General features: G+C 44.5%; 1 protein-coding gene across 6 annotated transcripts in view; it reads left to right on the forward strand.

Annotated features, from left to right (window-relative positions):
- The window catches only part of MRRF (mitochondrial ribosome recycling factor), a 51,622-nt gene extending 29,241 nt beyond the window's left edge, over positions 1-22,381 (forward strand). For all 6 annotated transcript variants that reach the window (XM_028107699.2, XM_028107698.1, XM_028107702.1 and 3 more), the window contains 2 exons: positions 12,247-12,406; positions 21,817-22,381. In XM_028107699.2, the coding sequence (XP_027963500.2) occupies positions 12,247-12,406; positions 21,817-21,894 (238 nt within the window). In that variant the 3' untranslated portion in view covers positions 21,895-22,381. The remainder of the gene's footprint in view (positions 1-12,246; positions 12,407-21,816) is intronic.
- The last annotated feature ends 2,949 nt before the right edge of the window (positions 22,382-25,330 follow it).

Here is a 25,330-nt window from a genome sequence, read left to right on the forward strand (position 1 = left end):
GCAGTTTGATTGTTAATGAGCATTCAGTTTGTTCTTTGAATGTGAATTATGGCAAATAAGACCTCCTAGAAGGTATATCCTGAGTAAGAAGATCTGAGGACCAGTCCTGGCTGTGGTGTGAGATTTGCTTTGTGTTTCTGGTGAGCAGAGGGACCTTGGCTCTTCTTAACACCCTCAGCCCATTGAGCTGCTTGGCAAGGCCTCCCAACAGTCAGACAGTTGCCATCGTCAGGTCCCACTTTTCCTTCGGGCATCGTCGGGGATGATAGACCTTATGCCCAGGTAGGCTCCTTCCCTCAGACTTCATTCTTTACTGGAATCTGATTCCAGTAAAAAGCCCTGCGTTACAGTTCTCCTAGCCCAAATCCCCTTTCCCAAGTACTTTTCCCCCACTATATCCTGACATATGATTTCTCATGAACGATGACCAGGTTTTTTCCAGGGAGAGCAAGCCAGGTGTAAGGCAAGGTAGGATGGTCCCCAGGCTGAGTTCACTAGGGGCAGGGAGCCATGATGCAGCCAGGGAAAGGCAGCATGGAAAGCTGGGGGAGCCAAGGTTACCGTCAGAGAAACCATGAAAAGAAAACCAGTGAAGAGAGTTATGTGACCTTACACTGGTTATTTCAGTTCTCTGAGTCTCAGTGTCCTCATCTGTAGAATTGGATAATAGCCACATTTACTCTGGGGCAGATGTATTGGGGGACACTCCTGAGACGGATAAAGGGGAGGGGGAGCAGGAGTAGAGGGAAGAGCCTTTGGACCGTGACACAGGCCTGACACCCGTGAAGAGAGGAAAGTCAGGCAGTGAGAGTGAATGTTAGTTTTTAAGTGGTTGCCGTCAAAGGAGCTGTTGTCACAGAGCATTCCTGTGACCTTCCCTGCATAGTGATCGCGCACTGTTGCAGGGAGCAGTATCAGCACTGCCGATCCCCAGGTGAGGAAACAGGCGTGCCTCCTGTCCTTAGGCTTTCCGTCCAGCAGACAATCACTGTTCAGTGACAAAAACCAGAGAGGCATAGGACCTTCTTCAGCAGCTTTACTGAGATATAAGTCACCCACTTCAACAATGCAGTGGTTTTTGGCATATTCAGAGAGTTGTGCCACCATCACCACAATCAATCTTAGGACATTTTTCATCACCCCAGAAAGAAACTCTGTACCCGCTAGCAGTCACTCCCAGCTTTACGTGAACCCTGCCCCACTTGGGATTGCTGTAGGCGACCACTAATCTGCTTTCTGTCTCCATGGATTTCCCTGTTCGGAGCATTCCATAGAAATGGAATCACACATTATGTGGTGTTTTGTGACTGGCTTTTTCCCCTTAGCATGATGTTTTCATGCTCATCCATGCTCTAGCACGTATAAGTACTTCATTCTTTTTATTGCCAAATAATATTCCATTGTAGGGGCATATACCACATTTTATTTATCCTTCTGTAAGTTGATGAACATTTGAGTTGTTTTCCACTTTTTGGCTGTTAGGAATAATGCTGCTGCTGTGAATGTCATTGCACACACTTTTGTGTAAACATATTTTCAGTTCTCTTGGGTACGTATGTAAGAGTGGAGTTGCTGGGTCATATGACAGCTCTTTTTAACTTTTTGAGGATCTGCCAAACTTTTCCACGGGGGCTGCACATTTTATACTCCCACCAGTAATGTATAGGGGTTCCAGTTTCTCCATCTCCTTGCCAACACTTATTTTATTAGTTCATTGTTATTATTACCACCATCCTACTGGGTAAGATGTGGTATCTCATTATAGTCTTGATTTGTATTTCCCTCATGACTGCTGATGCTAAGCATCTTTTCATGTGCTTGTTTGGCATTTATATATCTTCAGAACAATGTCTGTTGAAGTTCTTTACCCATTTTTTAATTGAGTTGTTCTTTTGTTAAATTCTAAGAGTTCTTTATATATTCTGGATACTAGACTTCTAGATATATAATGTTCATCTCTTAATTGTAAAAATGGTACACATTTATTGCAAAAACTCAAATCCTACAGAAAAACAAAAAGTTTTTACTGTTCCCCAAATACTCTTCCATGAAGTAACTTGATGAGTTTGGTGTATATCCTTCCAAATTGTAAAAGATGCATATACAAACCTATATGTATATATATATTTAAGTTTACATAAATGGGATTGAATATCTGCCTTTTTTTTTTTTTTTTTTTTTTTAAAAACATGCCTTGTATACATACCTTCATGGTGATCTCATTGTTTTGGCCGCTGCAGAGAAATACCCTTTTGAGGTGGGTATAATACTGATAAGGAGACTGGGGCATCAGAAAGTTTAATTTGTTCAAGGTCACAGATTAGTCAGCAGAGGAGTCATTATTCAGATTGAAGCTGTCTGCTTCTAGAACCCATGTTCTTGCCACACTGTCATGTTGTTCATCGGGCTGCCAACCGGGAGCCCGTCTTCCAGCTCTGTGGCCTCCTCGTCTGGCTGCTCTAGGGCTTTGTGAACCTTTACCTGAGTAGTGGGTCTGATGTGTGCATTCCAGGAAACACCCTTTTCTTATACAACCCACACACAAGCAGACCTTCAGCAGTCCTGAAAGGGAAAAATAGAGAAGAAGGCCTAGGGACTTCATTTGGGCTGGGGCAGCGGCACACTGCATTTGAGCAACTGCAGTTGCTTTTGCAGCCCTTTCCTTCTCACCGCCCACTTACCACTGCTCCTTGCTCAGGGCTGCTCGTTCTGCTGGCTGGGTTCCAGTCCCTTGTTTCTTCCTGCCTTCCAGGCCCGCGAGGACCTCTGTGCACTGTTAGGGTGCCTGCCTCCTCCTCTCTGGAGTGGCTTCCCACCCAGCCTGCGGCTTTTCAGGTGTGCCTCCTGCTAGTTCAGGATCCACGTGTGTGAAACGAGGGCTCCCTCCCAGCACAGAGGTTCTGGTTGAAACACGTAAGAAAGTGCAATCAGGAATCAAGAGTGGAACATGGACAGAGGAGAAGGTGCCACCAACACCTGTGCAAAAGCTGCACCCCAGAGGACAGGCTCCTGTCTTCCCTGTCCTCCCCGCTTTGTGTCCTGCACCTGTCTACAGAATGTGGCAGCTGACTGCTACGGGTCAGATCACTTTTCCATTGCAGTCCTCTGTAGATTCCCTTTCTCCTTTCTCCCCACTGTACTTGGACTTGTAGGGGAGCTGGAGGGGGAGTAATGAACTATGTATCTAAGCAGGCCTTAATGTAAGAGCAGTGCTGTTCTTACCACTTCCACTAGTAAGAAGAGCTGCTTCGGTTTGCCCAGCACCAAGAAAGGAGGTCTAGCGTGCAAGGGTCAGCTGCACGGGGCTGTGAGGATTCACAGAGCTAATGCACGGAGTGTTATCACCTCAGGTCCTGGCACAGGGAAAGAGCTCTGCAAATATTAGGTATCATTATTATTATTGAATGGGAGCAGATGCCATCCGAGTCAGATGTCTAGGCAGACGCAAGTGGGCCCTTAGTGTGACAATAATAAGATTCTTCCATGTCTCACCTGTGGTGTTTTATTTTCTTCATGGCAGTCACGTTTCATTTTATATATTTACTGGTTTTTCTCTTTCACTAGAACATGGATAGGAGTTGCTCTGTCAGTTTTGTTCATGGCTCTATCCCTAGCCCTGGAACAGGGCCTCGCGTGTAGTAAGAATGCAAAAATGCCATCAGTGTTTATGGAATAAATGAATACAAGCACTTACCGTATGCTCACTGCTATTCCAGGTGCTGTTTGTATTCACTAATATATTCATAACAATCCTCTGAGGTAGGTAAATTATTACTCCTCTTTTAGAGCTGAAGAAACTGAGTCCTAGGGGAATGGGGTTCTTTGTGCCCCATGTCACACACAGTAAGTGGAGAAGTGGGCTGTCTTTCTCAGAGCCAGGGCTTGGACCCCCCTCCCTCAGGAGGAGACATCACCAATATTTTTATTACTGATAGCACTGACAGCTTTTAAATAGTTAATATGTACATAGGCAGAGTTCTTTAACCATCTGCTCGTTTGCTCTAACACTCACTGTGGAAGAAACGTAACATTTTTATTACTCCCCCTTCATTTGACAGTTGAGGAAATAATAACAGATAATGTTTATTGAGCACGCTACCATGTGCCACACATGTATTACCTTTGAATCCTTACAACAGTCCCATTAAGTTAATGGTATTATACACATTTGACAGATGGGAAGATTGAGGCAAAGAGGTAAAATTACCCACCCAGGGCCATACAGTTAAGACGTGAGAGATCTGAGCCTCAAACCCCAGCAGTCTGGCTTCAGGGACTGTTCTCCTAAGTGCTTCGCTAGATGTCTTCTCAATTCATAGAGGACAAGTTACTTGCGCCCAGTCACCCAGCTCACAGGGGGTGGAGCCGGGATTGGAAACCCAAGTCTGCCTTCACCACCAAACCTATGTTTTTTCTCCTGTACGTGAGAACTGAGGGAAGAGTACCTGCACTCATCTTTGCACTTGGGTTTCCGTCCCACTCGAGTGACAGGGAAGACATCGGCTGACTTAATCAAGGTCACTCTGCTAAGAATGTGGAGATTTGAGCCCCGACCTCAGCCTCCTTTATCTTTTCATCCTGCTGGGCTGTACTTCAGCATGGTATGTCTGGCTTAGCCAGGCCTTTAAGAGTCACAGGACCATCATCTGAAAGCGGGGGGCCAGTTGTGTCCCGAGAGAAAACTGAAGTGACTGCGGGTGGGTAGAAGTCCCTGCAAAGTGCTGGTGTGATTTCCTTTGGGCTAAAAGGACACATGATGTCTTTATGAGACTTTAGTGTATGTACAACAGGCTGGTGAGCTGGGGGTGGTGAGGGTGAGGAAAGAAGGGAGGGGGGAAATTGTATACCTAGAAGCGTAGGAAGTCTGGCTGGGCTATACAAACAAAAACATTTCCTTCAGGGCCAGTGGCCCCGAGGCAGCGGGCAGCGCCCACCAGCGAACAATGAAGTCAGGCCTGTGTCTGCTGCTGATTGCAGGCTGATGCTCCTCCTGGGGGGAAGTCTCCCAGAAGCCGGTGAGGAGGTGGCGAGGTTTGTCTCCGTGGAGCTGTCAGAGATGTGTTTTGATGGGACGTTCCCTGGAAGTGCAGCTTTCTTCTCCCTCAGCCTGTCCCCCTGTCCTGTTGGAGGAGAGCACCTGCCTCCCCCAGCCCCCACCGCCTGCTCTCCTGTGTTCCCCTTCTTTCACTCTCTGCTTCCCATCCATTCAACAGTCCAAGCTCAAGCTACTAAATCCTTTTGATGGTTTTCTCCCTCGCCATTCACTTCCTGTTAGTACCCCCAAGCCCCGGAGAGTCTGTGGTAAGAGTGAGAATGCAGCCACCCAGTAGTGAGCTTCTATCTATAGTGCACACGTGCGGCGGCGTGCCAAGCCCTTGCTACCACCCTTTCACTTAATACTGGCTTCTGCCCTCTTAGTAACATTCTTCCTGCCACTGTCTACACAAAGAACCAGTTTGGAGAAGTTGAGTAGCACGCTTACAGTTCTGAAGCTGAGAAGTAGCAGAGCGGGGGTGGGGGGATTCCAACTTAGGTCTTCTTGGCTTTGAAGCATGTTTTTTCCACATTTTAAAGTCCCCTCTAAGTAACCAGCGATCCTTTTGAAGTTGAGCGTCTGACATAAGTGGACTTTACTGTAATTGCCAACGCTGAGCATAGCTTCCTCTGATATACACCTGGTGAATAGCTTTGTACATGTGTCCCATTCTCAGGGAAACAATAGGAAGTATCACTGCAGTCCGGGGGATTCTCTGCTGTGTGAGTTACCATCAGGGCATGCCCTCTGCTTATTGTTCATGGGAACATGCTCAAGGAATTTTGCAGGAAGGCCCCCATCCAGGATGTTACTGGAAGACCTGCCTGGTGGAGTATGTACAAACAAAGTGTGACCCTGCCAGCTCAGCCAAAACCCCTGCCTTATGCTGGGAGGCTCTCTGACCCTAGCGGAAAAGCCTGCTGTCTTCATCATCCAGCCAAGAAGCTGTTAAAGGGCGGCTTCACAGCCTCCCAGTTGTGCCTGCCTAGAGGCCCTTGGGTAGATTTGCCAGGAGCTTAGATCTCATTTGTACGTTGCTATCTATACAAAATACAAATCTGATCATGTTTCCTGGGCCTCACTCAAACTCATGGGACTCCATGTTGTTCCTAGGAATAATCTACTAGGACTCTTTTAAACTTTTTTATCGTGGGGCGCCTGGGTGGCTCAGATGGTTAAGCGTCTGCCTTCGGCTCAAGTCATGATCCCAGGGTCCTGGGATCAAGTCCCGCATCGGGCTCCCTGCTCCTTGGGAGCCTGCTTCTCCCTCTGCCTCTCTCTCTCTCTCTGTCTCTGTCTCTCATGAATAAATAAATAAAATCTTTAAAAAAAAAAAAACTTTTTTATCATGGTAAGATGTACATAAAAAATTTACCGTTATTTAAAAGTGTATAGTTCAGTGGTGTTAAGTACATGTACATTGTTGTGCAACCGTCTCCAGAACCCCTTTTTCATTTTGCAAAACTCAAAGTCTATACCCATTAAACAATAACTTCCCATTCCCTTAACCCCCTGGTGAGCTCCCGGAAATTGCTGTTCTACTTCCTGTCTCTCTGAATTTGACTATTCTAGGTACCTCGCAGAAAGTGGAATCATACCATATTTGTCCTTTTGAGTCTGGGTTATCTCACTTAGCATAATGTTTTCAGGATTCATCCACGCTGTCACATGTGTCAGATTTCCTTTCTAGGCTGAATGCAGTTGCACTGTGTGTATATATACCACTCGTGTGTCCGATCACTTGTCGATGGACCTATGAAGCCTCAGTGTGACATTGAAGGGCTTGTGTGCCTACTCTTGCATTTGCCAGGCTGATCAGCCTCCTCCTTTGGGATAGTCTTACTCCTCTTTCTGTCCTCAGCCTCACTGCCTTTTTCAGTCCCTCAGAGAGCAGTACCCACCTTCTGACCTGGAAAGATGCCTTACCTTACACAGACCATTCCCGTGGGTGGAAATGATCTCCCCCAGCCCTTCCACTCTTACGCAGCTTTTTTTTTTTTTAAATGTATACCGTCTTCTTTTTTTTTTTTAAGATTTATTTATTTATTTATTTGACAGAGAGAGAGAGAGAGAGAGAGCATAGAAAAAGAGGGAGAGGCCAAAGCAGACTCCCCACTGAGCAGGGAGCCCTACTTGGGGCTTGATCCCAGGACCCCGGATCATGACCTGAGCTGAAGGCTGACGCTTAACCAGTTGAGCCACCCAGGCACCCCACCACTCTTACACATCTTAATTTAAATATCATTAGTTTAAATGTCCCCACATTTTGTTCCTAGAGTCCCACAGGGGACCTCGGTCAGACTCCGCTCCCCTGCTAATTATTTTCATAGAAGTCTGTATGTCTTTATTGTGCTTATTAGAACTGTAACTTATTGATCAATTGTGCATATGTTTGTTTAATGACTGCCTCCGTTGCTAGACAGTAGACTCATGTGTTTAATGCTACATCTCTCATGGCTGGCATCGGGGCTGGCACATAATATGTGCCCAGTAAACAGCTGTTAATGAAACTACAAATTAAATGAATGAATTAGTACCGAAAAGAGACAATTTCAGGGCTACATGCTGGGAGCATTTGGATTATAAAATGTACACGAGTTGTTAAGTTCCTAGTAGGATCTCAAAAAGTCATCTTGCTGAAGCTTCGATTGTTTGCCCTGTCATTTCTCTGTTGATCAAAACCTCCAAGAATAAACTCTTCATTACTTGAAGATGCCTCAGTGAGGGCCAGCACATAAACAGCAGCAGCAAAGGCAACTGACACTCTCTGATTGCTTATGCTCTACCAGGCTTTTGTACTGTGTACACTCCACCTAGTCTCTCATGGAATCCTCACAAGAACTCTGAAAGGTAGATGCTGGGGTTTTTTCGTTTGTTTGATTTTCATTTCTATTTCCAGATGAGAAGACCAAGGCCCAGAGAGTTTAAACAACTTGTTTGAGGTCCCTCAGCCAGCTAGTGGTAGGCCCAGAAGTAGAGGGGAGTCAGGGTGGACTACACTTTGTAAGCCCAGGATAGAGCACCACCCCTCCCCAAGTGCCCTTTCCCTTAACTGGAAGAGCTCTCTTTTTATTTGTTTTATACATTTATAAATGGAGCGTCTGCCATGGTTTTCTTTAAAGCCAGAGTTTTGTGGCTAAAGAAGAATTTGCAAACTCCAGGCCTGCAGAACAAATTTGACCTTTGCAGCCTCCTGCCCTTCTGCCCTCCTGCCGTTAGATCTCCCACCGTGCTTCCTCCTGAGATGCCCTCTCCGGGCATTTCAGCAGACCAGATGCTTCTTCGGTGAACCAAAATGCTTCTAAGGCATTTTCCAGATCTAGAGGCAGAATGAGTTGTACTTCTCTGCTTGCTCCTCCTGCAGAAGGCCCATCCCTCTGCCCTAGAGGCACTCTTGCTCTTTCTAAGTAGTGGCTGACGAGTTTGTCTCCACCACTGGGCTGAGCCTCTGGGGAAGTTAGACCAGGCCTGCCTTCTCTCTGGAGCTCCTCAGCCTGGCCCAGGATCTGGCACAGAACTCAGCGGCCTCAGCCAGTGCTTGATGAATGAATGCACACCAAGTGCAGAGGCGGGTGCTCAGAACCAACTGGCTGAGTGCAGAAGCCTGAGAACAAACTAGCGTGTACTCAGAGAACCCCATGAATGTGAGACAGAGATGATCAGATGTATTAATCACTGGTTTGGAAAGGAATTAAAATATTTCCATAATATAGTATGGTTCTTTTCTAAAACAGATGTGCCCTCGTTTCATAAGGAAGTAATTAGGTGTATTTGATTAAAACATTCATAATTGTTATCATTTATTCAAGGCTATTATATGCTGTTCTTTATTGGTACTTTATGTATGTGTTGTGTCTGCTTCTCCCCGTCACCCTGTGAGGTGTTTTTATTGCCTTCATTTTAGAAATGAGGAATCAGCTTCCGAGTAATAGACATAGGAATGCAACAGGTCTGGGTGACTTCATACCAGTGCCTTTCCATCAGCCCAGCTGCTTCTGAACTTGTTTTTGAGATACCTTTCAGCCCAACACCCTGAACCAGCATGCATATTCCCTTCCCCTCAGCCCTCCCTGTGCCCGCCCCCACCCCCGCATTCTGTTCTCCATTTCCTTAGATTATTGCCTCTGTACTTGCATCCTGAAACTGAAATGTTTTTGTCACTGTCAATAATTGGATACTATTATGTGTGGAAACTAGTGTTAATAGTATACTAATGTCACCTTTATATTAAGAAATACAAAATAATATGTTGTATTAAAGCCAAATTACATATATTTTAATTTTGTTTTCTTTATACAGCCTTTTACTCCTAAGATTTCTTTGAGTCCCAATGTATATATTTTTTAAAAGGTACGGTTTTTTCTTCATGTAAAATGTAAATGTAATAATGTAGTGAAAAGGAAGTTTGTTAGATAAAATTTTTTATCTTATTAAAGGTTGTCTAAACAGTGGAATATCTATTTCAAATTATATATGAAATATAAGATTGAAATAGCTCTCTTTAGAGAAGTTTAAGAGGTTTTTTACAAACTGAGATTCATTTATTTTCTGCCCCTCCTAGTATTTCAGCAGGATTAAGTTTTTTGAATCAGTGGATCAAGTTTTAATTTTCCTGTTCCTTCCTTATACCGACATATGCTTTGGCAGAACAAAAAAGAGACCTAAACATGTCAGCATGATTTTTGTTCAATGAATTAAAAACCATAAAAGTAACAAGATCTGATCCAAATCCCTAAACTCCTGACATGGTGGTTTTGTCCTTTTCAGTCCCAAGATTCATATTACTGACTTTGAAAAGCTTTCTGCCTGGAAGCAGCAGCAATGGCAGCAGTACGTAATTTATTTGAAATAGATTACAAGGGGTGGGCAGCACAGAGGAGGGGAAAGCACACAGGCCAGAGAGATCTGGATTTGAATCCCAGGCCTGTCAGGCCCATGTGCAAGTTGCTTAACATCTGTGAGCCTCAATTTCCACATTGGAAAATGGGGGGATGAGAATCTAGCTGGAAGAGTTGTTGTGAGGGTCTGTGAGGTGCAGTACTTACGGTACTCACCTGGCAGAGATGGGCTTAATAATGGCAGTAATCAGGATCATTTCTATTTCGAGAATACCTTCAAATAGCTGAATCCAGAAGGATTGATTTATAATGCAGCCGTCCACTTTGTCTTCAGAGCTCATTTTTTCTCAAAATTCTTTAATTTTTTTTCTCATCCTGTCAGGGAGAAAAATAGCAGGTAGATGCCACTAAATCTTTTAACATCTTCTTGCCACTGCTTCACATGGAACATATACCCAGAACGTGGGCTTGTCCTTACCAAGTAAGAACCACACTGATTTGAGGGTCAGGAACCATATGCCAGTGATGTCCATTTCAGGACCCAGGGGGCAGGGGAATTTTGTCATACTAAGAATATTGCCATTTGAGACGGGTCAGCCTGGGTTTGGCCCAAACTTCTTGGGCTTCATTTTCTTCATCTGTAAAATGGGGCTCAGGATCTTGCAAGACCCTCCATGATATGGCTTTCCAGCCTCTTTTCTTGTCACTCTCTTGTTATCCATGCTCCAGTAATTCCTCAAATGAAACATCGTCTCTTTACAGCTTAAAGCCTTTGTACGTGCTCTTTCTTCCTCCTGGAAGCCCCCCTTGCCGTGCCAGCATGGGCAACCTGCACTCATTCTTCAGATCCTAGTGTGTGTATTAGTCAGGACAGGTGGGTTATGCTGTAGTAACAGGCAACCCCTAAGTCTCCGTGGTTTAGCATAGAAATCTCCTTCTTGCCCAGGCTGCATGATGGGCGCTGTTGATCGTGGTTGCTCTGGGACCCGCGCTGATGGGCGCCCCATCTCCGCTTGTATTGCAGCCAACAGAAACAAATGTGGCGGAGCCCACACTGGCTCCTAATAACGCTCCTGCCCCAAGGTGACCCCCCTCATTTCTGCTCACATTTCATTGACCAGTGCAAGTCCTGGTGCCACACCAGACCTTAGAGGGGAGAGGAAAAAATGCCTTCTTACTGGAAAGAATAAGAACCAGAACACTAGTGAGCAGACCCAAATACTCCCGCATTTAGGGATTATTTTTTCAGGAGAGTCTCCCCTACTTGCCACCTGCCCGAGCTCGGACAGTTTCTGGCGAGTTAGGGGAGATGCTTTAGTGCTCCTATGGCACCTTGCACTTCGCTTCCCTTGCCACGGCACGTCCCACACTCCTGTTGTGTGTCTTTACTCACCTCTCTCCCTGGCTGAGCTCCCTGAGAGCCGAACCAAGCTCAGTCAGTGTTCACCGTAGTACCCTCATGCCCGGCCCTGGTTGTGGTAGGTGAGTAGCCCTCACTGTGTAGAGGACAAAGAAACAAAGGCGGAGCCAACTCGCGGGGTTACTTTGCTGGGTTGTTGTGATGAGTAAAGGTAAAATAAGAATAAAGTAAGTGCCTTGTGTAGTGGTAAGGGCCAGCTTAGAAGGTGCTTGTGCCAGGGGTTTGTAGGAGGCCCTCCTTGTGCTCGTGGTGGTGCTACGATGGGGAAGGGAACAGCGGAGACGCTGACATTCAGTAAGCACTGACACGTGCCAGACCCTCTCGTGGCTTCTTTGTGGAAGTTAACTGGTGCAGCAGCAGTTCTCACATGTTGGCACTCAGGTTGTGTCTTAGTCAGTCTTGAGGTGATTCATAAGTAATTTGCTATAATAATTAGTAAGATTCTGAAGATTGCTACTTAACTTGTTTTGGGTGATTTAGAGATTGAACGGAGCAATTTCTGTAGCATCATCCACTTGTTTGTGCTTCAGTGGGAGAGAAGGGGGTAGAGTTAGAGCTAACAATTGGTTCCTTTCACTGAGCTCTAAATATGGGCCAGAGTCAGCGCAGTTTACATGCACTGCCTCTTTATCACCTTACCACATTTTACAGATGGGAACTCTGAGGAGACAAGTCAGTTATGCACGCAGGAACTGGCCAGGTGTGGCCAGGACGCGCTGGCCCAAGCTTTTCAGCAGTTCTCTTGCTGGTTCTCCTCACCTAACTCACCAGGAACTTCACTTGGCCCCAAGCACACCCCTGGGCATGCTTCAGGACCATAAAGATCATCACCGATGGAGAGCAGAGCTACTGACTGCTAAGCTAGTGGACGGAGTGATGTTAAATTCTCAGCTAGCAGCTAATGTGTGGGATGATTTTGTTGAATGTTTTTGTTTGTTTCTTTTCTTAATCAGAGTAACCAGGGAGCACAGGGAAATGCTGGTGAAACTGGCCAAACAGAACACCAACAAGGCCAAGGATTCCTTACGGAAAGTTCGTACCAATGCAATGAATAAGCTGAAGAAATCAAAGGACAAAGTCTCGGAGGACACCATTAGGCTCATAGAGAAACAGGTACTGTTGCCAACAGATGTAGTACTTGTGTGTCTGACCCAGGGAACCATCTGTTCATGTCTGAAGAGAGGAAAATTAAAACAGAGTATCCCTGATTCTTTCCTTGACATGATGAGGATTGGATGAGTCTCTGTTCTGGGCTTAGCCCTGGGAATGTGGAGGAAGAGAAGATGCTGTTGGCTCTTCGCTGGGTTCCAGGCTCAGTGCTGAACACTTTCTATCATTTCATTTATCCTTGTTGCTGCAGAGTCGTGAAGGAGGTCCTGAGCAAACTGAGGTTCAGAGCAGCTAAATAACTTGCTCAAAGTCACATGCTGGTCAATTAGAAATGGATCCCAACGCAGGCCGACTAACTTCAGAGCCTGGGCGCTGATGCCCTTGTGTGTGTGGTGGCTTGTCTGGGTGCTGGCAAGTGAGGCCTTAGCAGTGTGCTTACTGTGCTGAGTGGTAGCACTTGAACAAACTGCAGTGAAATAGTGAGAGACTGGGGGCAGGTAGAATAACACATGCAGAGGTGTGCTGTGTAAAAGAATGTTATGCGGGTGGGTAATTGCAGCGTGAAAATGGCTGAGGCTGGGGAGTGGATAGACACAGCAGCCAGCTGGGTTGGTCAGAGCAGGGCTTGGAGACCAGGCTGAGCAGCTTGATCTCCAGCCTGTGCAGACACTCCCACACTGGCTGTGTAGCTCTGTCAGTCATCTGTGGCCACGATAATGCTGCATGACAGACCACCTCACAACTCAGTGATTTACAGTATCAGGTTTTATTTCTTAGTCTCATTTCTGTGGGTCAGCTGGGAGTCGCTCTTCTAGGCTGGGCTCAGTGGGCTTGGTTCCAGATGTTGGATTGGGTTCAGGTCTGCTTTGTCTCTCAGTCTTCTGGAGTCAACAAGCTTCCCAGGACATCTTTTCTTTTTTCTTTCTTTCTTTTTTTTTTTTTTTAAGATTTTATTTATTTATTTGACAGAGGTAGAGAGAGAGAGCACAAACAGGGGGAGCGGCAGGCAGAGGGAGAAGCAGGCTCCCCATTGAGCAAAGAGCCCGACGTGGGACTCGATCCCAGCACCCTGGGATCATGACCCAAGCCAAAGCCAGACTCTTAACCGACTAAGCCACCCAAGCTTCCCCCGAGGACATCTTTTCAACAGCAGATGCCAAGAGCATAAGCCCAGCCATTCAAGTACATTTGAAGCACCTGCTCTTGGTACATCCCACTGGCCAAGCAGATCACACAGGCCAAGCCCAGTATCACCGGGACAGAGAAATATATATGTTTGTGGAGGTCTAGAGGAGAGTATGAAAATTTTTGAACAATAATCGAATCTGCTACAGCATCACGGTCACTTAAGGAGCTTATAAAAATACAGGTTTCTGGGACCCCACGCCCAGAGATTGAGTCAGTGAGTCTGGGGTGGGCCCTGCAGATCTGCATTTTTAAATGCTCCCCACGTGATTCTGATACAGTAAGTTCCTGGAAAGATTTTTTTCCCAGACACTGGGGAGATCACATGTGTGTTTATGAACGATGATTATGGTGGCTGGGTAGAAAACAGATTGTAAGGATCAAGAGTGGAGGCAGGGAGGCCAGGGAGGCTGTTGCGGAAATCCATCCAGGAAATGGTAGCCTGAAGCTAAGAGATATCAGTGGAATTAAGATAGGAAGATGAATTTACCAGTATTTAGGAGATAGAATAGTGTTTAGCATAATATAAAGGGCTTGCCCAAAGCCTCTGCATCCACCACGAAAGCATTATTTTAGGAAGATTGAACATGAGTGTGGGCAGGATGGGGCATAAGGAGGGAAGAGGCTAGAGGCAGGGAGCGTGAGTGCTGTTAGAGGGACATCTGGAGGAAGCCGTAAATTAACCAACTGCTCCCCTTCTAGACCAGCAGTCAGAATGCCGTTTGTGGGCCAGCCCTAACAATCACCTAGGAAAAAATTTTGGATGGATGCCTGGGCTCTGCTCCTGCATTTACTGATTTTTAGTAGGTCTCCCTAGGAATGTGTATTTTTATTTTTATTTTTTTTTTAAGATTATTTATTTGAGAGAGCGAGAATGAAAGAGAGAGAGAGTACATGAGAGGGGGGAAGGTTAGAGGGAGAAGCAGGCTCCTTGCTGAGCAGGGAGCCCGATGTGGGACTCGATCCCGGGACTCCAAGATCATGACCTGAACCGAAGGCAGTCACTTACCAACTGAGCCACCCAGGCGCCCAGGAATGTATACTTTTTTTTTTTTTCATTTTGTAAATTAATATTTGTGTGGCCATTGCTTTTTTTTTAAATTTTTTATTGTTATGTTAATCATCATATATTACATCATTAGTTACTTTTAAAAAGCTCCCCGGATAATTCTGCAAAAGCAGACACAGTTGGTAATTAAGGACCTAGAAGCCTTACGGTGTATCCCTGTGATGGTACCAGAGTTAGATCAGGCTAGTTCTGCACATGATGTCCTGTGACCTTGGGGACATTACTTGACTCCTTCTGTAAAAAGGGATTTGTAATTCCCACTGTAAAGGGTTGCCGTGGACATGCTAGAGGCACCATTAGAGTGCCTGATACCTGGACCCTCAGAGTTCCCTTCTTGCCTTCCTTGAACCCTCCTCTTGCCCTGCATCAGCTAAAAGAGGTTCCTAGATTAGGCTGGCCTTTTCTGAGCACCAGTCAGGCCTTGTAGGAGTCTGTCCTTGGCCCTAGCTGGGCCAGCTCCTTGTCCATCCCCAGGAGATTCCGTCTCTGCAGCCAACACTTGACCTTTCCCTTGCTTCTTCGTGGTAAGCCCATGGACCACGGGAAAGTGCCAGGCACTCCTCACTCAGCAAGACTGGGCCACTGCCTCAGGGACCAGAGCCCATGTTCCCCGAAAAGGGAAGAATGATTGGGTAAGTAGTACTCTTGATCAAACCCACTTGACGAAGACGTTGCTAGAAGCCTTCACATTAGCACCTCACTTTTCACCTTCCTCTTCAGATTAGATTCGTTTCTTTAATGCTTATTTCTGTTGACTGTTATTATTTTTCAAAATGAAAATAACTTTATTAGTTTTTTTCTGATACTAAGCTATACATGTTATGTCAATTTTTTTTTTAATTAAGAAGGAAGTAATTGAAATTTTCATCACCCAGAGATGACCATTGTTAACATTCTAGTGCAGACCTGCATGCTCTCTCTGTGAGGACATGTGTAATATTACAAGAGAATAGATCACAGTGTATGTACATAACATACCCAGTGCAATAATCTTTATTATTTAAGATATTATCATTTGAAGATGAGTTCTTACCATTACTGTTAACAAGTGCCTTTATTGTCATATGGTTAAAAGTGGAGGGAGAAAATCTTCAGGAGACAGACCCAGCACGAGGGTCCAGGTGTCACTTTATTTTGTTCTTTTTCCCTGACAGAAGGCACTAAGCTGGAGTTTTGGGTATGTGGTTTTTGTTTTTGTTTTTTAAATAAGCAAGGAAGGGGGCTGATTGTTGTTTTATTAGAGTTTTTTAAAATGTATTTGTTCACTTTGTTCCTGATTATCCAAGTAATATATGCTCACTGTAGAAAATGTGGAGAGTTCAGAAGACTGTTTTAAAAAAATGGGGAAAAATTCACACCATAAACCCACATTGCAGAAGCAACTGCTCTTAACATTTTGGAGTATTTCTGCTTTCCTTCTTTTTTTTTTTAACTACATAGTTTTTAACATGCCTGAATATGTGGTATGCATATGGTTTTGTACTTGGCTTTTTATTTTCTGTTTAGCATTAAAACTATTAGCATTTTCTCGTGTCTTAAAAAAGTGTCTGTAAACAGCCATTTCTGATGGTTACAAAATAGTCTGTCTTGTGGTTAATACCATAATTCACTTTCATAAGCCTCTTGTTGGACATTTAGTTTGTTTAAACTTTTTTGTTATAAATAAGGTTGCAGGGAATATTTTTATACGTAAATCTTTGTTGGGATGATTTCCCTAGGATAGAGTCCCAACTGTGGAATTATTGCACAAGGGGAATGCATATTCTTAAGATTCTTGGTATGTACTGCCTAAATCACTTGCAAGGGTTTTAGAATATGTGTATTTTTTAAAATTTTGCCTTTTCTAATCCCCAACATTTGAACCCAGAATTTTTAATGTGAGTTTGAAATGCTGCTGATCTTGGAAGTATTGCTTTTACTTCTACACTCCACAGAAAAGATTATTTTTTGTATAAACCTATACAACCTTCCTAAAGGATAACATAGCAGTGTATACCAAAATCCATACATTTTTGACTCAGAGGCTTAAGAATTTATCCAAAATAAATTGTCAAGAATCTTACCTACAGAGGTGTCTGTTGATGTATTATATATCATAGTAGAAAATTAGAAACTGTCTAAATTTCTGACAGTGGGAAAATAAATTGTATTTACCTCCATTTACTGGGGTCTATATAGAGACAGTTATAAAAATATTTTGCGGGGGCGCCTGGGTTGCATAGTCAGTTAGGCGTCCAATTCTTGGTTTTGGCTCACGTCGTGATCTGAGGGTTGTGAGGTCGAGCCCTGCATTGGGCTCCACACTCTCTTTCTCTTTCAGATCTTTAAAAAAAATATTTTGCAGAGGCACCTGGGTGGCTCGGTTGGTTAAGCATCTGCCTTTGGCTCAGGTTATGATTCAGAGGTCCTGGGATTGTGTCCCACGTCCGGCTCCCTGCTCAGAGGGAGTCTGCTTCTCCCTCTCCTTCTGCCCCCCACTCATGCTCACTCTCTCTCTCTCTCGCAAATAAATAAAATCTTTAAAAAAATATTTTGCGGACATACTAAGTTTCTTTTGGAATTTATTTTTTTAAGGTAGGTTACACAACAGTATTATAATATGATTCCATTTTTATAATGAAAATTTTCATGTACATAAAAGGATTGGCAGCTTAGGAGTACCTGGCTGGCTCAGTCAGTAGAGCATGTGGCTCTTGATCTTGGGGTTTTGAGTTTAAGCCCCACATTGGTTGTAGATGTTACTCAAAAATAAAATCTTAAAAAAAAAAAGATTGGCAACTTAACCACTTGAGAATGGTGGTCATTAATGCTAGTCATTTCAGGCAATGGGATTATGAACAATTTCAATATTATTCTTTGTGGGATTTTTTTTTTAATGTTCCAAAATTCTTTTGAAGTCAGATTTTTTAAAAACTATATTATAAAAATGTTTCTTCTTTGGTGTATAAAAATGAAGGGCTTGAGTTATAGGTTCTATCCCTATAGTCACGTCTGACACCCCCCCCCACACACACACACCCAGCTTCCCAACCCGCGGCCCAGACCAGCTCAGCTGAAGAAGGACCGGGGCCTACCCACTCGGGACTCTGACATCTGCCAGCCTGCTGTTTCACCTTTGCTTCAGTTTACTATAAATGGGCCTGCTGAGCATTAAGGCGCTTGGCAGAAACCACCAGTAAATCTGGCCAAGATCCTTTCACTGCCGCCTTATTCTGAGCAACAGTGCTGCTCTTAAGTGAAGCTGGGTGCAAGCAGGCTGAAGGAGGGAGGGGCTCCCGGAGGCCAGGCAAGCAGGCAGGGAGGCCGGCCTGGGTGAGGCAGTGGGTGTTCTGAGCCAGGCCTCTGGGAGGCTGGCTTGCTACCCGCCTGCCCCAGCCCTGCACTTGTGTGCTCCTGCCTTCCCCTGTCCTGGCTCCGCCTCCCACTTTCCTGAAGGAGAAGGGAGCAGATGTGAGGATGACGACCATGATGATATGGTCTTTATGAGGCAGTGGATTAAAATGGAAAGGGCTCTTGCTGTGGAGGCAGGCAGGCCTGACTGGTGCAGATCCCAGCTCTTTCACTTCTTGGCTGCAAAGGTTAGCAAATGGCTTCACCTTTTTGAGCTTCTGTCTCCTCATCTGAAAAGTGGGAGGAGGGGTGCTTATCTCACAGGTTTGCTGAGAGGACCAGATGACAAACATACTTTAAAGTGGCTGGTGTGGTTGCCAGTCCTCAGTAATTGTCCACCCTGTTTGTCCGTCCCATTGCTTTCCCCACCCTTCTCTGACTGAATTCGGGGCTGGGATTGACGGTTGGAATGACCCCCACACAGCTTGCCTGGAGTGAGGAAGGACAGGGCCAGGTGCTGGGGGCGCCTCACAGCGGGTAGCAGCACCAAACTGGCTGTTGGGGTAGGTGACTTCCTGGCTCAGTCACACCACTGACTTTTTAACGTGACCTTGGGCAGATTAGTTAACATTTACCCCTTGGTTTATTCCTCTGTAAAATGGGGATAATACCTGTCTCACCTGCCTTATAGAAGTTATGTGTGGTTGTTGGATTTGGACAAAACCCCTTTGCATACCATGTACGACTATGCAACTGTCAGGTGAAATAGTCAAGTATTCACAATGTATTAAAGGGACATAGTAACAGCATTTCATAGATTTTGAGGATTATGTGAAATAATGCATATGAAGTTTTTAGCCGAGTACCTGGCACCTAGTAATACTCGGTAAGAGGGAGCTATTGTGCTGTTGTCATTGTTGTTAATCATCGTTTTATTTTATTATTTTTTAAAGGTTTTTTATTTATTTTAGAGGGAGAGAGAGAGAGTGCATGTGCGAGCAGGGGAGGGGCAGAGGGAGAGAGAGAATCTCAAGCAGACTCCCTGCTGAGTGCAGAGCCTGAGTCCGGGCTCGATCTCATGACCCTGAGATCATGACCTGAGCCAAAATCGAGTCAGGTGCTCAACCAACTGAGCCACCCAGGTGCCCCATGTTAATCATCATTATTTAAGAAGTCTGATAAAGATGGAAAAGATGAACTTGCAGGCAGACTGTCCCCAGGGGCACTTTGTGCCTCTAATTTGCTAGAAAGTTAGTAAATATTTTCATTAATTGATTAATTTGAAAAGAAGTCAGGAAGTGATAATAAAAATCAGAGTAGCACAAGCAGCATTTGCATAGCAAATAACCAGTTTAAACCGTGCTTGCATATTCATGAACAAGTTCGACTCGCACAACTACTCTCTGAGGAAGGGACCGGCATCCCCATTTGATAGATGAGGAAACTGAGATTCAGTGACTTACACGTTGTCACCTCACTGAGAATTTAACTGATATGTGGGTGCTGACCCACATTATCACACTGTTACTCTAGGTACTCTTCCTTCCCCAGTCCCCATTCTTGTCCCCAAACTGCCCTTGCGCCATTTTTCCAGAGTAGGCTTGCTGGAGTGAGTGCTGCTGGGCATCCTGCCACCCACCATGCAAGGCAGCTGCTCTGGGCGAGGTGGGGCAGCATCTGAAAGTCTGTGGCCGAGTGAGGAGGGACCCAGCAGCCATTCTGAGCCCAGCCGCTCTTCCAGCACGCCCAGCAGCCCCCAAAGCCCTGCTTTCCCCTGGCTGTAAAATGTGCAGCTGTTGATTTGGTGAGAGCCTGGTTGTCTCCCTGCCTGGGACCAATTGCTCCAAATCCTTTTTCGTTACTACCCTTCCCAGTGCATTTAGTTCCTAGTTCTTGGCCAAGGCCTGTGGTCTGCAAATAAAGATGTCAAGTGGCCACTGTGCCACTGAGCACACGGATCCTGGGCACCATACTTCAAGGCTTCCTGTCTTTGGTCCCTTTTAGACGTGGGAGGGAAGCTGCAACACTTATTAAATTGTATTGTGTTTTGTTTCTCACCTTTAGTACATGTTTATTTTTGAAAATTTGGAAAATATAGAAAAGCACAAAACTTTGATAATTATTCATTTAGTAAATATTTCCTGAGCACTTGCTATACACTAGGTCTTTTGCAAGATGTGATAGATAGGGACATGAATAATATATTATCTGTCTTCCCATCACTAAAAGATAAAGACCATTAGTATTTTCACATGTTTCCTTCCATTTTTAAGAAATGTGCATTTTTTTACATACTTGAGATCATTTCTACTATGTATATGCACAATTTTGTATCCTGCTTTTTCTTTAAAGATAACATGAGCATTTTCCCATGATATTATAAAGAATATCTTTAACATTATTTCCTTTTTTCTGATTACAAAAGCAATCCGTACTTGCTATAAACATTCAAACATTTCAGAAATATGTGCTGGAATGTTATTCATATTTATACCCTTTCCATAAAAAGTAGATAGTCTTAACCATTTTTTTTAATCTTAACCATTTTTAATGGTTGTATGTATTCAGCTACTTCCCTGTTCTGTCACTTTAGATTTTCTGATTTTTCATTATTAAAAATAAAGCCTAGGAGCGCCTGGGTGGCTCAGTCGGTTCAGCGTCTGCCTTCGGCTCAGGTCATGATCCCAGAGTTCTGGGATCGAGCCCCGCATCAGGTTCCCTGCTCAGCGGGAAGCCTGCTTCTCCTTCTCCCACTCCCCCTGCTTGTGTTCCCTCACTGTGTCTCTCTCTGTCAAGTAAATAAAATCTTAAAAAAATAAATAAATAAACCCTAGATGGGACATCTGGGTGGCAAAGGTGTTTAAGCATCAGACTCTTGGTTTCGGCTCCGGTCGTGATTGGTTTGGGCTTGGGTTGGGATCTCAGGATCGTGAGATTGAGCCCTGCGTCAGGCTCCACACTTGGTGTGGAGTCTGCTTGAGACTCTCTCTCCCTCTGCCCCTCCCCACTGTCTCTAAAATAAATAAATAAATCTTAAAAAAAAAAATAAAGCCTAGATAAATATCTTTGCATATGGAACTTTAGAAATTTTTTTCAGATTCCATTCATGTGGTAATTTCCCAGTTGAGAGATTTGGGGGGTTAAAAAATGGTGTGGACATTTGCATCAATTTGAATTCCTATCACTGATATATAAGCTTATCCATTTTACCATAGCTTTCTGGCATTGAATATTGTAATTAAAAGCTACAACATCAAACTTTATTAACTACGATAACGGAATTATATCTTGTTTTAATTTGCATTTCTTCAGTGTCTGTTGAATTTTCCATGTTTGTTAACCAGATGTATTTCTTCTTTTTTCAAGACTTTTTTTTTTCCTGCTTAATTACTGGGATCTTAATAGTCTTTATATACCAGAGTGTCGGAGGTGTAGGAAATTCTAGAGGGTCATTAAGTGACCGATAAGGCTGACTTCTCTGTGTTCTATAATAATAGTTAAGAATTTGGGGCTGTGGAATCAGACTACTGGGGATTAAATTTTGTCATTGCTCCTTTCAGCTGTGTATCTTGACAGGTGATCTAACTGCCTCAATTTCCTCATCTCTGAAATAGGGATGATGATAGTATCTATCTCATGGGGCTACTGTTGGGAATAAGTAAGAGTGTGTATATAAAGTTCTTAGCACAGCGCCTGGCTGGGACTAAATAATGTGAGCTTCTGTCACCATCACTGTTTCCCAGATAACTTTTCCATAGTTTTGGAATGTTTGTCCCCCTGCCCTTCCCCAGCGCCAGTTATCGGGCTGTCTCATTTTGTGTTCCTGCAGATCAGTCAAATGGCCGACGACACCGTTGCAGAGCTGGACAGGCATCTAGCAGTGAAGACCAAAGAACTCCTTGGATGAGAGTCCACCCGGGGCAGCAGTACTCCAGAGCCCAGATTCTGGTGGATCCCATGGGTGGCAAATTGCCCCCTCTCTTCTCTGTCCACACAGAAGGCTGTCACCATGCAGCTGTCGGTGTTTATGAGGCTCAGCCTTCTAGTGGGACACCCAGACTTGTGCATTCTCTTCCTCCTTTACCCTGTCCACCCCATTCTCCTCTGGCCCTCTGCCTTGGGTGGCCCTCAGAGTATCCGCTGTGACGGATGGCCTCTACTTAGGGCATTTGCCCTGATCATGACATTGCCAAGCAACTAGGACTATTGGCAGGTTCAGCACTGCCTGCTTCTCATCTCGAGAGCTTCCTTTTCAATTAGTTGGGCCCCATCCCCAACTTTGAACTCTGGGTTGATGTGGGCCTTCACCTGTGACTGGATCTCTTTGCTAGAGGCCCATTTTTACCTAACAATAAAATCAAAATAAATTGGAAAGAATAACCACCACAAAGGAATGGATAGAGTCAGTCTGGATTCATATTCTCTAAGGACCTGTATGTAAAGCCACCAGAACAACACTTTTGCCTCTGAGTCACCCTCACACATGCTCTTTCCTCTGCCTGGACCATTCTGCCCCTGCTGACCTACCTGGCCAGTCCTGTTCATCCTTCAGGTCTCAGCTTGGGTATCACCTCCTCTGGGAAGTCTTCCCTTTTCCCCCAGGCTAGGACTCCTATCCTTGGCTCTCAGCACTGTCCACGGCTTTTAACTGAACCTTCACTATTCTTTTTGATAATTAGTCTGTATATCTTTATTTTCCTCAGAACTTGACATAATGCCTGGAACATAGGAAGCATTCACATGTGTTGTAAATGAATCGTACAAAGTAGCTGCTCACAAATCCTGGCTTCTTTTCCTTTCTTTCCAGTCATAACACCACCACTCTGTCATTTTCCACTATTGCCTTTGTCCTCAACATTTACTTGGTAATGAGATACCTTTCCCCCAGAGCCTGCCTGTTGTTGACAGACAAGTGGTTTGTTGTGGCTTATCTTTGGGTACTGGGTTAAGTAAGGTTTTTTTCCTCTAGTAATATTCTTTTCTTTCTTTCTTTCTTTCTTTCTTTCTTTCTTTCTTTCTTTCTTTCTTTCTTTCTTTTATTCTCTTTTCATTCTCTCATTCATAATATAGAGCTAGATCCAATTCTAGGCAGTATCTTTAATCTTCATGGTAAACTTAGGAGATGTGTATTATCTTCATTTTATAAATAGGAGACTGAGACTTGACAGTATTAGAGGACTTCCCCAAAGTAACAAGCCTAGTAAAGTGATAGAGGGTTTCGTTATTCGTTGTCAGACTCATTTTGCAGAGAGGGAGGAGCTCAAGAGAGGTCAAATTTCTTGCCCAGGGTACATAGCTAGCAAGTGGCAGAGCTGGGATTCAAACCGAGGCCTGATCTAAAGCTTGCGCTCTGCCCACTGCATCCTGCAGCCTTCATGAACATTTAGTGAGCACCAGTTGCGTGTCAGGTACCGTGCTACATGCTGGGGTTGCAAAAATGGGCAAGATGTGACCTCTGTCTTTGAGGGGTGCACAGCACGCTGGACTGAGTCGTTATCCAAAATGTCTTGAGTGGAAGGTCGGAAGTTCATTCCAGTTTTGCCAGATGTCTGCCCTTAGAGTGGAACCTCCTTGGGCAGCTGTGGGGCCTGCCTTCACTCCTTTGAAGCGGCATCCAGCTTCTCTTTGCTGTCTGACTCTTCTCAGATCCCTTCCGTTGGGGGAGGTCTGCTCTTCTCCCTCTGCTTATACTGGTAGAGCACAGTGTATACAGCCATTGAGGGTTCAAGGTCAGAATCAGGTCAAAAATGAAAGAAGCTAACCTAGTCTCCGCCCCCACTTACCTGTCCTCAGTCCAACCCCACTCACCAGCCCTGAGTAGCCATCACACGATCAGAAGTCAGCTGGGGGAAGAACAGGGATAGACATAGCAATCAAGGAGCCTTTTTTGGGGTAAGCCACATGGCGGGGCATTGCGGCAGTCTTTCGTGAGTGGCCGAAATCCCCCACTCACAGCAAATGTGCTTCTCAAAGATGCAGGATTTTTTAATAAACAGAGGAAATGATAAATTATGTTGTAACTCCACTCCAAAGGCATTTGGTTCTTAACAGCCAAATCCTCTGTAGTCTTTAAATAAACAAAAACTTATTTGGTGAACAGACGGGGTTGGGGGGTGGGGTGGAAAATGAAAGATTTTCTGTACTTGGGTCCCACATGTCAACAATTTCTCTCCTGTGTGTATGTTGGCCAAAGCTGTATATCATGATAAATGAATAAAGGAAAACCTCGAGCCCAGGGCAGTCAGACAGCTCAGCAAATGGCTTTCAGCTGATTGCTCTATTTCAGTTGACATTTATCAAAGAGTTTCTCTGTTCCTCTGTGTCGGGCTGCAGTGGTGGCAGGGACCGGGATGAGACTACCTGTTTGGATCTGCTGAGTAATGAGTAATGCTGGAGCAATGCCTTCTCCCTCTCTCCTTCCTTGAACCTCCTTCTTTCAAAAGGAAAAGCTGGGGATGGGAATTCCTACCCTCGCCAGAAGGATTAACCACCTCCTCCATTCAGCTCACCGGCTTTCCAAGTCCCATGAAACATACAGGCCAGAGAGAATTCAAAGACTTCTGTCCCGTTTTTTTTTCCTTTTTACATGCTTGTGTGTGTGTGTGTTTGTGTGTGTTAGAAGTTACAAAAGAAACTGGAATATAAAAAGTTAAAAGACAGACTTCTTGTTAAGTTCCCAATCTTACTCCCCTTTAATGATTAGATGTGTATTCTTCCAGACATTTATACGTACATAATTTTTAAAAAGCAGGGAAGGGAACTATTCTGTTCATATTCTGAAGCTTGCTTTTTTTTTTTTTTAACCCAACAACACATGATGGCCATCTGCTCATATGTGAACATGGAGATACAACTTACCCCTTTTTCATTGCAGTGTGGTATTCCATACTATGAATGTACCTTAACTTATTTCACTGCTACCCCTATGATATTTTTTAAAAATATCATTTTTAAAATGATATTTAAATATCATTTAAAAATGGCGCAGTCGGTTTGGGTATCTGACTCTTGGTTTTGGCTCGGGTCATGATCTCGGTCGTGGGATTGAGCTCCGTGTGGGCTCCATGCATGAGTCTGCTTGGGTCTCTTTCTTCCTCTCCCTTTTGTCTCCCGCCGCTCCCCCCAAATAAATAAATCTTTAAAAAAAATCATTTTACATGCATTGGAGGATGTTTTTATTTAAAGATGATTATTTTTGCTTTTTCAGAAAAAAGAACCCCTATTCTAAGTTTATCTGTTTTGGTGAGTTTTACCTACTCTTCCTCAACCTCAGACTAACCTTTACTGAATGCCTACCTTAGAGCAGGTGCCATGCTGGACACTTACTAGAGTTAAACTGAGCA

This window comes from Eumetopias jubatus, unplaced genomic scaffold (assembly GCF_037043125.1).
Source record: "Eumetopias jubatus isolate StellerSeaLion01/CBP00866 unplaced genomic scaffold, mEumJub1_p1.0 scaffold_15, whole genome shotgun sequence".
NCBI lineage: Eukaryota > Metazoa > Chordata > Mammalia > Carnivora > Otariidae > Eumetopias > Eumetopias jubatus.